The sequence below is a fragment of the Chelonia mydas genome, chromosome 5, assembly GCF_015237465.2.
Source record: "Chelonia mydas isolate rCheMyd1 chromosome 5, rCheMyd1.pri.v2, whole genome shotgun sequence".
NCBI classification, from domain to species: domain Eukaryota; kingdom Metazoa; phylum Chordata; order Testudines; family Cheloniidae; genus Chelonia; species Chelonia mydas.
Window position 1 is genome coordinate 113,495,169 of NC_051245.2, and position 15,132 is coordinate 113,510,300.

The following is a 15,132-nucleotide window of genomic DNA, read 5'->3' on the forward strand; positions in this document are numbered from 1 at the left end:
ACAAATGTGCTGTCCCAAAGGCCAAAAAGAAAAGGTATGTGTGAGTGAGAGTGCAGGGGTTGTAGTGGGAAGAAGATCAATGTGTGAGGAGGAAATGGACTATGAAACATAAAGCTCTTCTTTAAACCAAATCCAGCCTTGGCATAAGCAGATGAGGAGCTAAAGTACAAGGGACCTGCTTTAACTTACACTCTCTTGTTAGTTGCTTTCCTGCCCATTCGGAAAAGTCTTATACCACTACTGGAAAAGTAATCGACAACTGTAACCATTCTATAGACTTTTTGAACCATTCTATGCAACTTAATAGAGAATCACATCCCTGTCTTAAAATGCTCCTCAGTGATCCTTCAAGGTCGAGGATGATCTCTTTCACAGGTTTTATTTTTCATGGGTCCTTTGGTGATGGAGGAATCTGATCCTTGAGCCACAGGCTCATTGGCAGATGTTGTAGGTGTCATTGGAAGACAGGGTTGGGCCACGATTGCTGCGTGACAACTGTCTTTCCTTTCTTCCCTTGCGTTTTTCTGCGACCAGCGCAAGGTGATTTTTCTCAAAAGTGGACGTTCCTTCTCTGACAAGTCTTCACCGGTTATCCCTGTCCCGGGCTGCTGTCTCCCAGTGTGTGGTGTCGATGACGCATCCTTTTATGTTTATCTCGAGGGTGTCTTTAAAGTGTTTCTTTTGGCCTCCCCATTTCCTTTCTCCTTTGGTGAGTTGGGCATACAGCAGTTGTTTTGGTAAATGTACATCGGGCGTGTGCACACAGTGCCCACTCCACCTGAGCTGGTGCTGGATAATCAGGGCCTCAACACTGAAGATGTTGGCCTCTGTGAGGACACTGACATTAGTACGATGATCCTCCCACTTTATGTTGAGGATCTTCCATAGAACGTGCTGGTGTTCCAGGTTTTTCAGGTGTTTTCTATAGGTCACGCAAGACCTACAGCCGCAGAAGAGAGTTGGGATTACCCTTGCTTTATAAACTAAAAGTCTACTGTGTGTTCTAATGTTGTGATTGTTGAACACCCCCCGGCGAGACAGTCTGCCACAGGCAAGGCTGGCGCAGCAGATTTTGTGCTGAATCTCGTCGGCTATGTCTACCCTCTGTGAGAGATGGCTGCCAAGATAGGCAAAGTATTCTACCTTTTCCAGTTCTTCTTTATCAACGTAGATCTTCCTTGCTGGGTCTCATGATTGAGCAGGGACTGGCTGGTGGAGAACTTTTGTTTTGCCGATGTTCAGAGTTAGCCCTGGGCTTTTGTAAGTTTCAGAGAAGCAATTAAGGGCTGTTTGTAGAGCCTCCTTTGAGTGTGCAACGAGAGCACAATCATCTGCGTACTGGAGTTCGGTTATTGTTGCCGACATTACTTTCATTCTGGCACGGAAACGAGAAAGGTTGAAGAGTTTGCCGTCAGTCCGATATTGGATGCCAGTGCCCTGTGGTAGACAGTCTTGGGTTAACGTTTTCATAGCTGCTAAGAAAATGGAGAAAAAGGTGGGTGACAGTACACAGCCTTGTTTTACGCCAGTTCAGATGACAAAGGGCTCAGAGGTGGAGCCACTGCACAGGACGGAGGCAGTCATCTGGTCCTGGAGGAGTCTTACATTGGTGATAAATTTGCTTGGGTAGCCAAACTTTGACATGATTTTCCACAGAGCCTCATGGTTGACAGAGTTGAAGGCTTTGGTCAGATCGGTAAAGACCATATACAGCTCCTGTTGTTGGTTAAAAAAAACCTTATACAAACCCTATTGAATGTCTGTTAGGATCCCTGGTTTCATCCATATGACATTCTATAGAACTTTTCCCATAGGATACTATAGGACTACCTCAACTCTCAGGCCTTATTGACGTCAGGATCTGGAAGGTGTTAGCTACCACGCATTAACACCCTACTATACACAGGACAGTATATCTTTTAAGATGTGTTAAACTGGTCAAGTGAAAGCCTAGGCAGGAGCCTCAGTTTTAACACTGCATTGGCTATACTAGACCATTCACATGTGTTAGCTAACACCTTCCAAAACCTAGTTTAGACAAGGCCTAGAGCATAAGTAAGTTTGCACTTCCACTGAATGCCAAATTGGTGCTCCTTTAGTACTTATCCAGTTTCTGATCAATTTATACCCAAGATGTAAATTACACCACCACTTAAATAACTTATCAGTGCTGGAACTACAATGCAGAAGTTCTTGGCTCCCAGCCCATGTTCAATCTACCAAAACATACGGTCTCTCACATGGAATTCTCATTGCAAGTTACATGCTTGATGCAAAGTCACTTGGTGAAGTTCTCTGGGTTTTGTTATGCAGGAGGGTCCCTTCTGGCCTTAAAAATCTATGACTCTGAATCTTTTTTTCAGTGACTCTTCGAAGAGAAACATTTCCCCAGCAAAATCTAAATGAAAAATAATTATGCCCAATGTAAGGCTCCAGCGGGAGGTGGGAGTGCAGGTGAGAGAAGAACCATCAGTAATTTAATTTATTTTGTGCAGGAGTCGGGGCACACAATGAGCACATCATCAAATTGCTGTTAGATCACCCAGTTCCCCTCAGCACTGCCTACACACAGCATGTTGTAATTAATCGCTCTCAAAGATGAAAAATGCAACTCACCAAATACAGAAATTGTTTCCAGGATCTACTATTTCCTGATGCTCGAATATAAAGATGTTCACCATGCCTTCTACCTGCTGACCAAAGATCAGACGGCGGGGGGGGGAGGAGAGGAGAGAAAAGAAACTGCATGGTCCAAGAGATACATAAGAGGCTATGGAGCCTTTGGTTGCTAAGTCATCAATTTGAATCCGGCCTGGGTAGACAGTCACTGAAAGTTGGTGCCATCTGATGGTTGTTTGATGGCCTACATGATGAGTTGGTCTCTACTGGAGAAGAGTCCACATCAATAGTGCTAGGTTTCAGCAGCCAAACCTCTGCCGAAAATTATATCCTAGGTTATCTATCTGCTAAACTGGGTTTAACTCTACCACAAAGACTTTGGTTCTTGAGGGCTGCAATGAGCCAAGTACAAGTTTACAAAAAGGGAAGAATGGGCTTATGTGCAGAATAGAGCAGCGGTATACAGACCCGACTGACTTATCAGCCAAAGAAAAAAGAACTTATCGCCACAGAGAGCAATGACATGACTCCTACGAAACTTAAACCCCATTTGTAGATACATTCGTATTAATTAAAAAAAAAAAGTTGAGATCGTTCAACCTAACTTTTCATTCCTAACCTCGCCATTCCACCTAACCTCTTTTCATTTTGCCTCCCCTCACTTCCCTCCCCTTCCCTCTCCCTATTCATGTCCGTAGTCTCCAATTTATACCCAACAAAGAAAGTAACAGAATGTCAGTAGCCGTCACCTTCAGCCCCCAACTAAAACCTCTCCAGTGCATCATCAAGGATCTACAACCTATCCTGAAGGACAACCCATCACTCTCACAGATCTTGGGAGACAGGCCAGTCCTTGCTTACAAACAGCCCCCCAACCTGAGCAAATACTCTCCAGCAACCACACACCACACAACAAAAACACTAACCCAGGAACCTATCCTGGCAACAAAGCCCGTTGCCAACTCTGCCCACAAATCTATTCAGGGGACACTATCATAGGGCCTAATCACATCAGCCACACTATCAGAGGCTCATCCACCTCCACATCTACCAATGCCCCTCTGCCATGTACATTGGCCAAACCAGACTGTCTCTACGTAAAAGAATAAATGGACACAAATCAGACGTCAAGAATTATAACATTCAAAAACCAGTCAGAGAACACTTCAGTCTCCCCAGTCACTCGATTACAGACCTAAAAGTTGCAATACTACAACAAAAAAAACTTCAAAAACAGACTCCAACAAGAGACTGCTGAATTGGAATTAATTTGCAAACTGAACAACATTAAATTAGGTTAGAATAAAGATGGAGTGTATGGGTCATTACACAAAGTAAAACTATTTCCCCATGCTTATTCCGCCCCCCGCACTGTTACTCTCACCTTCTTGTCAACTGTTGGAAATGGGCCATCCTGATTATCACTACAAGTTTTTTTCTTCTGCTGATAATAGCTCACCTTAATTGATCACTCTCATTATAGTGTGTACGGCAACACCCATTTTTTCATGCTCTCTCTGTGTGTATATCTATATCTAGATCTTCCTACTGTATTTTCCACTGCATGCATCTGATGAAGTGGGTTTTAGCCCATGAAAGCTTATGCTCAAATAAATTTGTTAGTCTCTAAGGTGCCACAAGCACGCCTCGTTCTTTTTGTTTTTCAGACTAACAGGGCTGCCACTCTGAAACCTATTTTATTACTGTTATTCCCACCCTAACATATTATGTTTATGGTGTCTGGCTTTATGTTGCTTGGCCTTGCAGCTTTGACAAGTTGTAAAATTGCATCATTCTATAATTCTGCTGGCAATCCCATGCAATGTGTGGTATTTGGAAAAGTATTCAAGTTGAAAGCCATTTAGCTTTTTGCACTTTTTGTTGTCTGCTTTTTTTTAGGAAAATCATTAAAAAATTAATTACAAAAAAAAAAAACACCCCTGCCAACAAAACCAGGGTTGATGGCCTCAACACAGTAGCCTCGAGTGGGCGTGGAGACTGAACTATCTTTCACACTACAGATATAAATCCTATAAACCAGGATTGAGGCATATGACTAGGGGAATGCAGGGAGCTTGAAGTTTGTGGCTATATAATTTCAGTCTCTAGAACTGTTAGCCTCGGACATGCTATAATCTCACTTCACAAAAATTCAAACTGAGAACAGTGGGGAAAAATTAAGGAAACCACTCCCCACAGCAAGAGGCTATCAGCACAAGAGACCCTTTAAGGCTTTACACTGTCAGAAAGAAGTGCTCCTATCTTCAGCAAGTGGTTTGGTTAGCCACTCACCACTCTGCTATCAGCACCTCAATTCCCGTACCAGGTCCTGCTCTCATCCTCCAGTCATTCCTGTGTGTTAGCAACAGCAGATGCTAGCAGGAGGGAGTGAGAGAGACGGAGATCAGCAAATGAACTGCTCAGAATGACTGCAGAAAGCACAAAAGGAAATGGCCATAGACCACAGGAAACACACAGACTGACCCTGATAGGGGGCCCAGGGATGAGAGTACAGTGTAAATATATACAGATGTCCATGTTATAAATTGGTAAATCTCATTTTAACTCACCCAGTTCCTAGTTACAGTTTTTTAACCACAAAGGAAAGGAAAGGAAAACAAAAACCCCCCAAAACCAAAACAAAAAGAAACCCAATAGAACTGGCCCTTCTGAAACTATTTTTCGACCCCTTCAAGTAGCTCATCAGTAAAAGCTGTGTTTAATAGCAATTATGGAATTCCTACTCTAAATAGTCTGCATGATGTACATACAATTAAAGAGGGCGTTATTTAATAGGATTAGTTTTGGAAATGTGCACAGTTTCTATGGATTGCCATTACAAATTCCTCCCTGAATTCCCTTAAGTAAATTCATTTGCTAATGGAAACGGCAGCTCAAATCCTGTAAAAAGGACACAAACTTTTTTTTTAAAGGAATCTATGGGGGACTCACTGCAGAGATGCACAGCAGTAAATTAATCCTTCCATTAATAACCAGACTTTTATGATGCAGAGTTTCTTTCTGCAGACCTTTTTTTGATCACAGAGGTAGCTGCAGCAGAAAGACAGCCTAAAAAGAAGTAAAATAACGCTCGCTGTGCTTTAGAACAACTGTGGTAGCAACAACAGTGCACGGCACAAGATAAACCTCTTTTGGTCAGATATCCGTTTGTAATCAAGTTCAGTTGCTTCAAAGAACGAGCATTTGCCATTTCACTGTGATTAATTTTTCTGAATGAAAATAAGGAGAATTGAAATAATAGAAAGGAGAACGTGCACAGATCCCTTAAGGGAGCTGTGACTCAGACAGCAGCAACCAGGGCCAGATTTAGGGTCAGGCAACCCGCCCAGGGTGCTGCAAGGTATTAAAAAGTTTAACAAATGGAGTGGGAGGTGCCAAACACACTTCTTGCCTGGGGCACAATTTGGTCCAGGGCCAGCCCTGACAGCAACCCTGGCACACCACAGTCCCAAAGCTTCTGTCTCGTGCAGTGGGGACAGTGAAAGGTGGAACATGGATGGAATGTGTCAGCTAAGCACAGATATTATTCTAAGAGCTTTCCAAGCAACACGTTAATCATTGGGTGGCAATTATCTCCATTTTACATATGCAGAAATTGAAGCACAGAAAAGTTATATAACTTGCTCAAAGTTTCCCAGGGAGTCACTATTTGATCCTAGAATGTAACCTAGAAGTTCTGATGCCCGGGCATCCACTCTAACCACTAAGGGAAAACTGACTCTCACGGCAACATTTAGGTCCAAACTTTCACGGGGCTACGAACCTGGGGTACCTAACTTGGGATGCGTAGGGCCTGATTTGCAGAGGTGGCAAGCACCCATAACTCTAGTCCAAGTCAACTGGTGCTGCGCATCTCTAAATGTTAGCACCTAAGGTCACTCAAGTTGGGCATCCAAAATCTGAGCCTTCACAACCAATCCAAAACAGAAACTAGTGCCTGCAGTAGACACTGCTTGGTACTCGTGTACAGATGTACTCAGAGCAGGAGATGTTTCTGGTAAGCTAAGAAAAAGGCATTATTATGCAATAATGCTTCATTAGGGTATCCATAAAATCTCCTCCTGAAGTGCCTACGTCTCAGAGGTGTGTAACCACGTGTAGGAGCCGAAGAGAGTCAACTATGTGAACGAGTGATGGAAATTAGTCTGGGAATTGGTACCGTGGCCCCTTATAACTCACCCCACAAGTGATCTGCATTCCTGGCCAAATTAACAAGATCCAGGTAGCATGGAGGTGCTCCACCATTACCTGAAATTCCATACCCAGTGCTATGGGGCAAGAGGCAGGTCAGGTCCCCCAGCTCATGTTATTGATAAAAGTTCTAAGCTGCACAAGCACAGTGATGTCAGCCTCATTCCACCATCCTTACTTCTGACAAACATCAACCAAAGGTTTCTCCCTCCAGTCCTGACCAACCCTCCCTTTCCTCACCTCCCAGTGGTGTGGAAGAGCTACCTACTGCCATCGCTCCCTTCTCCCATCACCACTGCCTCCTGCCCTCAACTTTCACACTTGGCCAAAGTGCAGACCCACCAGAGGAGCAGCAGCACGTGTTAAATCCTCATTGACTTTCACCACCCCACTCCGTCGATAGCTGGGAGTGCTTGCGAAGCGAACAGGTGCATTGTGTGCTGTGCTCCCATGATGCCACTAGGACTAAGAGAGGGATGAACATCGGTGGTCTGATCCTAAGCCAACAAGCACACATACATTTCGAGACTTTTCTCCACTATCGTTAACATTTTTCTCCTGTGTCCACCCCAGAATACAGCATGGTCTGGATGAACAAGAACAGAACTGGTTCTCTGTTCTAATCCTGGCCCTGCTAGTGACTCCATATGTGACCTTGGGAAAGCCATTTTACCCCGCCTCAGTTTCCCCATCGGTAAAGCGTGAACAATACCTATCTGCCTATCTCACAGGGATGCTATGAAAATTAATTAGCCAGTAATTGCACAGCTCTTTGAATATGCAAAGTATTATTACTGACCTTCTTTTGCCTCTTTTCTCCTCTCAATCTGCCATTGGTTGCCACTGCCCTGGTCCCATGGTTGCTCCAGTCCCAGCACAGTGTGCCCCCACAGCAGGCAAATTAAGTGAAACTTAGTGATAATAAGTCTCACCTTGCCTTGGAACTGGTGCAAGAGTACAGAGAAGAGAAGCAAGGATCCAGCTGTATTTCCACTCCCGCAGGGTAAGGGCAACAATTAGGGCAGCATATGAACCTGGCTGGCCTGGTTGGGGTGAAAGAAGGCATACATGGGAGTGGGACCCTCTGGTCTCAGGCATGAGTTTTCACAACCTCTGCTGTTGCATCCGTGTTCTCACAGCATATGTGCACTTTGACCAGAGAGGAGAACAGTCATGCCAGGCCCAGAAGTGTTTGGCTCAAGTATTATAGAATGCAAAGCTATTTTACAGATGAACCAGAAGGCTGAGACCCGAGTTTGGGGTTCTGCTGGCTTCCCGCAGCCATGGATTGTATCTCTTGACCCGCAACTGTGTAGGGAGATACATTTGCATTTCTGCTTTATGGGCTCAGTTTTACCTGCCTGGGGAAATACTCATGGATGGCAACAACTGCTCCAGAGAACTGTGTGGAGTTCACCTCAGAGATTCCTTTGTAACTAACCCAATAGAGGAAGTTGCTGTGCAGACCCATGGATAAAGTGTGTCTGTCTGTCTGTGTCTCACCCCATGGTGCCTAGGGATCCAGGAGAAAGGAAACTCCCAATCCAACGGCAGCTCAGGCTCCAGCTGTGCTGCTGCTCGGCCCTCTCAACACCCCACGCTGGAGCAAAACCCTCCTCGAAGAAGTGCAGTGCAGGACTACCTTGGCTGTGGTTACTCCCTCAGCTCGCGCTGGAGGGCAGGCGCAGAGCTTGATGTCCAGCGGCGCTGAGCACTGGCGGGTCCCACTTACATCAGAGTTGTGCTCGGCACCTCAGACTTTCAGAGCCACGCGATGAGCAGCAGCCTCTTTCCTCTCCCAGAACGTTCTCTTCCCCTGATGCAAGACACAAACCGGGGCTGGCTGCTGGGAGGAGGAAGCTGGCTGAGGGGTATTATGGATCCCCTTGTTTTGTCTGACTTTCATCCTGGAATGGACTGAAAATGATAGGACTTGGCACTTTCCCACAGAGCTCTGAGAGGTTCGCCCTGGACTAGGCAGTGGGGAATCCATCTCCCAGACACCAGCTAACCGCTTTTATTAACGAGGAAGTGGCTCTGGAAATTTAACAACTAAGTAGATGAGGATAACAAGAAGATTCCTCTCATTGGACCAACAAATAATTTAGAATCCACAAGCTTTCAGGACAAAAGGTTCCTCCAGTCACTTCTTCCAAAGAAGGGGATTATTAGCACTGAAAGTTTGGGTATTATTAAATATTATTTCTTGGTTCAATAAAAGCTGTCAACATGTTATCTGCCTCTCCCAAAGCCACAGAATTGACCATAAATATTTTCTGCACATATAAACAAAATCACTGATATTACCAAAGGGAAGTGAAACACTGGAACGAGCCATCACACCCCCACGGTACAACAAAGCCCACACACATTTCAGTGAAAGTTCAAAAATCAAGGAGACCTGGAGAAATCAAAACCACTTCCCACTGCCCATAAAATGAGGCACAGCTTCCTTTGAAACCTGCCTTCTTCCTGCTGTGCGATAAACTGGAGGAGTTTAAGTTACAGCCTGTAACCACCACCTTTCATACCGATATGCAATGAGAGGAAAAGAAGAGGGACAAGTCTCTGGAACACAAACCCACAACAAGTCTGCCCACCCACATGATGATCAGAGCTGGGCAGTAAGAAATCCAAAGGTCAGCAGAGCTTACTGATATTTGCAATCTTGCTACATGCTCTCACCTCCCAACAAACCGTTCTAAACTAAGCCAGCCTGAGTAATCTTCTAACCACTTGATTTCAGTATTGCCCTCCCCTTGCTACTCCTTACCTCACTTAAGCCAGATCTTCTCTGAACCTCACGCTGATAAACACGACGTTCCCTTATCCCTTAGGATAATCACACAGCTTTGCGATTTGCAAGAAGTTAGAAATAATAAAAATAAATTGTTAAATCAAACTTTCTCTAAAGTGCAGTTCTACCTTGAAAAGTGACTAAGGAAAAATGTCGCATCCACAGTTAGCAGCATCAGTAGCCATCATAAAGACTTGGGCACAGACAAGATTTGGATTTTTTTTCCTCCAGAGGATAGTTGCTCACTTTCCCCCCTCTTCGTCTTTTCATGGGGGGAGAGGAGAGGGGGCAAAGGGACCATGGATAACAGTCCACACTGTGATCCTGATTCTCCACTGCCTTGCATTATGCACAGCCATTAGAGAAGTGGATGTAAAATGCCACCATCGTGGGTAGGTTTTTATGCTCACTTTGTATAGGTGTCAATGGCTACTTAAGATGCAAGGGAGTGAAGGTTCAGACCTGATTGGCCTCAGATAGGCTACTATGGTATTGTTGCCCTTGCTGTTGCCACCCCTAAATAATTAAGCTAAGTGGCTTACCAGGGATGAGTGGCTGGGCTGAAAAGATTTTTAATTTTTTTTTTTTTTAAAAGCAAGCAATCATTTCATCTTTTGACATGCTACTCCTGTGGAATGCCTGACATCTCCCCAGCAGCACTCCAGGGCCTAACACTCTGAGTTCAAGAGCCATTACTATTAGGAAAAGAAATGGGGCATTCCAGGCACACAGAGTGAAATACGGTTTGTGGCTCTAGGCTTTGCTTGGACTCACCCACACTAGTAGGGAATATGTCCTCATTGTTGATCTGCACCTCGATCCAGTCCATGAGAAGGTTCATATACTGGGGTGCTGGCAATGCAGTGGGCTTCTTGTACTTCAAGTCATCCTGCCACCGGTACTCATACTTAGGGCCCCCAGACATCACCGGGCAGGTCCTCTCTGTGCAGAACTCACAGATAGTTCCATAGATCAGGTTGATCCTGTTGAAAAAGTCAACCACGTGAACTGCCACCCAGTCATTTAAGTCTTCTCCATTGGGCAGCTGCACAGCTGCTTTCAGGTCCACTCCCGAGTTCAGTGAGGCCTGTGCTCGTTTATGGAGCTCAAACCTCTGGGTCCCAGGTTCAAATTTGCGTTTGGGACGGAAGGTCTTGTCCTTATTAAAAACTTGCTTGAGGGCTATGGACATGTCTGGTAATTTTCTGCCCTCTAGCAAATGGCGAAGATTTAACGTATATATCCAAAGCGAAGACTTTCCTGTCGCAGGTCCCACTCTCGTCACACAAATTGTTGTCAATGACTATGCAGTTCACCAGCTCTTCCTCTTGAAAGCCCAGAAGACCTCATGTTCCTAAAGACATGGAAAGGTATGTTAGTGTTAAGCCCAGTTCGGGCCTTGTCAATTTGCTACTGTTTTATCATCATGCTCAAAACCATGGGAAGCATATTTTTGGGGAGCTGAAAAGCAAATTTCCAAAACGTACCAGCCAAAATTTTCAAAAGCGACTAGGTATTTTGGGTGCCTCCAATTTTTAGTGCCCATTGTGAAAACCCTTAAAGGGGCCTGATCTTCAGCATGCACTGAACACCTGGCCACTTTAAAATGTCTCAAGTTGGGCACCCAAATCCCAAGGCTCTCAAAATCACTAGTCACTAGCAAAAGGGGGAACGAAATGTGTCATGTATAATACATTCCCAGGCTCTTACTGCATCCATAATTTGGGAACATACCTTTCAGTTGTGCTTAATTTTACAGTGATCATGTCTCCTTTATTTAAAATTTAACCAAGAGTAATATTGTATCTCAGTTTAGAATGTGGTGTCTAATTGTTCATAAACAACACACAGTATCTATACAAAACCTTAATGATAAATCCATGCTCTCCTTTCTGTGTCTACAGATTACAAGTATTTATTTGCAGTATTTGCTGCACTTTAATTTTTAATTAAATTAGTATTATTAGTATTAATATTAGTAGTATTTTTAATTAGTGAACCTAATCATTTTACATATCCTTTAGGATCTAATGAGATGAAACCTATACGACTGTATAGAAATAATTCTTAAAATGTGTACGATAAATGGAGAATGACATCCTTTATATTGCTCTTTTGAACCATTCTGTGTAACTCTATAGCACAGTCTTACTTTTCTATTAAATCCTTTACTGTGGTTTAAAAAAAAAAAATCTATGAAAAGATTGTCACTTTCTATAAAACTCTGTAGGACTTCTCCACAAGAGAATGCTATGCATATTGGTCCCCAAGAGTTTGTGGTGTGTTTTCTGAATAGGTCTGACAGGACACCATTTATGGTTTTCATAGTTAGCCTGTCTGAGGGAGAAACTGTTCCTTCCACAACTGCGTTCTATGAACTTGTGCCCAGGGATTATCATCATAAGTAAATGAAGCATAGTAATAGCTGATGTGGTGGTTAGTAGCTAGTTTAATGGGATTTTTTCTTGAGTAACATGTAAGGGCTTTACGAATAAATCTCTAGAGAGGGGGCATTTCATGCAGTGTGTTATTGAAATACAACAACAGACTTCAAATATGCATAAAACTACAAAACTCTTGTACCATTAACTTCTAATGAATTCTCTTTAGGGGATTATGCTGCTCCACTGTTTTCCTCAAGACATACACTCGAAAATTTTGCTAGATTGCATGTGCAAAGCACTAAATCTACATTCTTCTGAAAATTATCTCCCAGGCCTTTGCCAACTGGGTAGGAGGAGAAAGGAAATACCCCCTCCCCCCCCCCCGCCTTTTCTAACACCACAAGATACCAACAGAGACCTCGACAGACAGCAATCTGGTGTGTGAGGTATCCTCTCCGTAATGGAGCATTTATAGCCATAAAGAAAACAAAACTAGTCAGAGATTGGCATCCTGCCAATTTGTCAGCGAGACCAGCTAAGCAACACTGGCACACCCTTGTGCTGCTTCTGGCACATCCTTGCACTGCAAGGGGAGCTAGCGAACAGAGGACTGCAAAGAGGGGAGTTTGAAAGAGAGTCATACTAGAATTGCTATGGTTAGGAAGGGCTGCATCGCCAGTGCCAACACTGCTCCTGTATCCAGACAGATAGCCTAACCATGGATGCCTCTACCCAGATTCTGGTGTGGATTTGCGGAGACTGTGGCCTGCATTTCCCACTCACAAAAAGCCAGGCTGGGGGGACCATCCAATGTGAAAGGTGCCTGCTGGTGGAATCTCTCAGGAAGCAGGTGGGAGAGGTACAGGAGAAGGTAGCTAGGCTGAAGAGCATCCATGCCCACGAGGAATTCCTCAAGAGTATTCATATGGAGACATCCAAGGCTGAGAGAGCTATCCAGCAAGAGACGACTGCTGTTACACCACTAGGGGAGGAAGATATGGCTCTGTCACAGGGAGGACACTGGCTGCTGGTTATTTCTGGCAGCAGGCAGTGCTCCACCCCTACTCCCAACCCACCCACCATGGTGATGGAAAACCGATATGCTGCCCTGGCAACGAGCTATGAGGAATCACCCCAAAAGGTGGCGGAGGAGAAGCCATGTACCCCCAAGGCTGGGAGGATCGCACCCACCACCCCAACAAGTGACTACAGGGCTCTGTGAGTAAAAGTTGTGAGTGCAGGTGGTGGTCTCTTTAGCCCTTCCAGTCAAGGGTAGGGGGACAGGCAGACACAAATGCATCCTGGAGGTGAATGCCTGGCTGCGAAGATGGTGTCGCCAGGAGGGCTTTGGCTTCCTTGACCATGAGATGCTGTTCCTGGAAGGACTGCTAAGCAGAGATGGGGTCCACCTTGTGAGGAAGGGGAAGAGCATATCTGGATACAGACTGGCTAACCTAGTGAAGAGGGCTTTAAACTAGGTTTGAAGGGGGCAGGTGACCAAAGCCCACAGATAAGTCAAAAACATGGAGACATGGGAGAAGGGTTGGAATTTGGGAGGATCATGGGTTGTTACAGCAGGGATAAAGGAGAGAAAATAGAATTTGGGGAGGAAATCAAGTCAGTATCTTAGATGTCCGTATACTAATGCGAGAAGTATGGGGAATAAGCAGGAAGAACTTGAAATGCTAGTAAATAAACACAACTATGATATAGTTGGCATCACAGAGACTTGGTGGGATAATATGCATGACTGGAATATTGGTATAGGAGGGTACAGCTTGCTCAGGAAGGACAGGCAGGGAAAAAAGGGAGGAGGTGTTGCCTTATATATTTAAAATGTATATACTTGGACTGAGGTTGAGATGGAAATAGGAGACAGACTTGTCGAAAGTCTCTGGGTAAGGATAAAAGGGATTAAAAAAAAATAATGGTGATGTCATGGTAGGGATCTACTACAGATCACCTAACCAGGAAGAAGAGGTGGATGAGGCTTTGTTCAAACAACTAACAAACTGATCCAAAGCACAGGACTTGGTGGTGATGGGGGGACTTCAACTACCCAGACATCTGTTGGGAAAATACACAGCAGGGCACAAATTATCCAACAAGTTCTTGGAATGTAGTGGAGACAATTTTTTATTTCAGAAGGTGGAGAAAGCTACTAGGGGAGAGGTTGTTCTAGATTTGATTTTGACAAACAGGGAGGACCTGGTTGAGAATCTGAAAGTGGAAGGCAGCCTGGGTGAAAGTGATCATGAAATGACAGAGCTCATGATTCTAAGCAATGGTAGGAGGGAGAACAGCAAAATAAAGATAATGGATTTCAAGAAGGCAGACTTTAGCAAACTCAGGGAGTTGGTGGTAAGTTCCCATGGGAAGCAAGTCTAGGGGGAAAAACAACTGAAGATAGTTGGTAGTTTTTCAAAGAGACCTTATTAAGGGCACAAGAGCAAATTATACCACTGCGTAGGAAAGACGGGAAGTATGGTAAGAGGCCACTCTGGCTTAACCAGGAGATCTTCAATGATCTAAAAATCAAAAAAGAGTCCTACAAAAAGTGGAAACTAGGTCAAATTACAAAGGCTGAATATAAACAAACAACACAAGTATGTAGGGACAAAATTAGGAAGGCCAAGGCACAAAACAAAATCAAACTAGCTAGAGATGTGAAGGGTAACAAGAAAACATTCTACAAATACATTAGAAGCAAGAGGAAGACCAAGGACAGAGTAGGCCCGTTACTCAATGAGGAGGGAAAAATTACAGAAAATGTGGAAATGGCAGAGGTGCTTAATGACTTTGTTTCAATTTTCACCAAGAAGGTTGGTAGCGATTGGACGTCTAACATAGCGAATGCCATTGAAAATGAGATAGGGTCAGAGGCTAAAATGAGGAAAGAACAAGTTAAAAATTACTTAGACAAATTAGATGTCTTCAAGTCACCAGGGCCTGATTAAATGCATCCTAGAATACTCAAGGAGCTGACTGAGGAGATATCTGAGCCATTAGCCATTATCTTTGAAAAGTCAGGGAAGACGGGAGAGATCCCAGTAGGCTGGAAAAGGGCAAATATAGTGCCAATCTATAAAAAGGGAAATAAGGACAATCCGGGGAACTACA

General features: G+C 44.2%; 1 protein-coding gene across 6 annotated transcripts in view; it reads right to left on the minus strand.

Annotated features, from left to right (window-relative positions):
* Window positions 1-15,132, minus strand: part of MOB3B (MOB kinase activator 3B) — a 152,800-nt gene that overhangs the window by 85,784 nt on the left and 51,884 nt on the right. For all 6 annotated transcript variants that reach the window (XM_043546768.1, XM_037902092.2, XM_037902091.2 and 3 more), the window contains exon 2: window positions 10,403-10,982. In XM_043546768.1, the coding sequence (XP_043402703.1) occupies window positions 10,403-10,820 (418 nt within the window). In that variant the 5' untranslated portion in view covers window positions 10,821-10,982. The remainder of the gene's footprint in view (window positions 1-10,402; window positions 10,983-15,132) is intronic.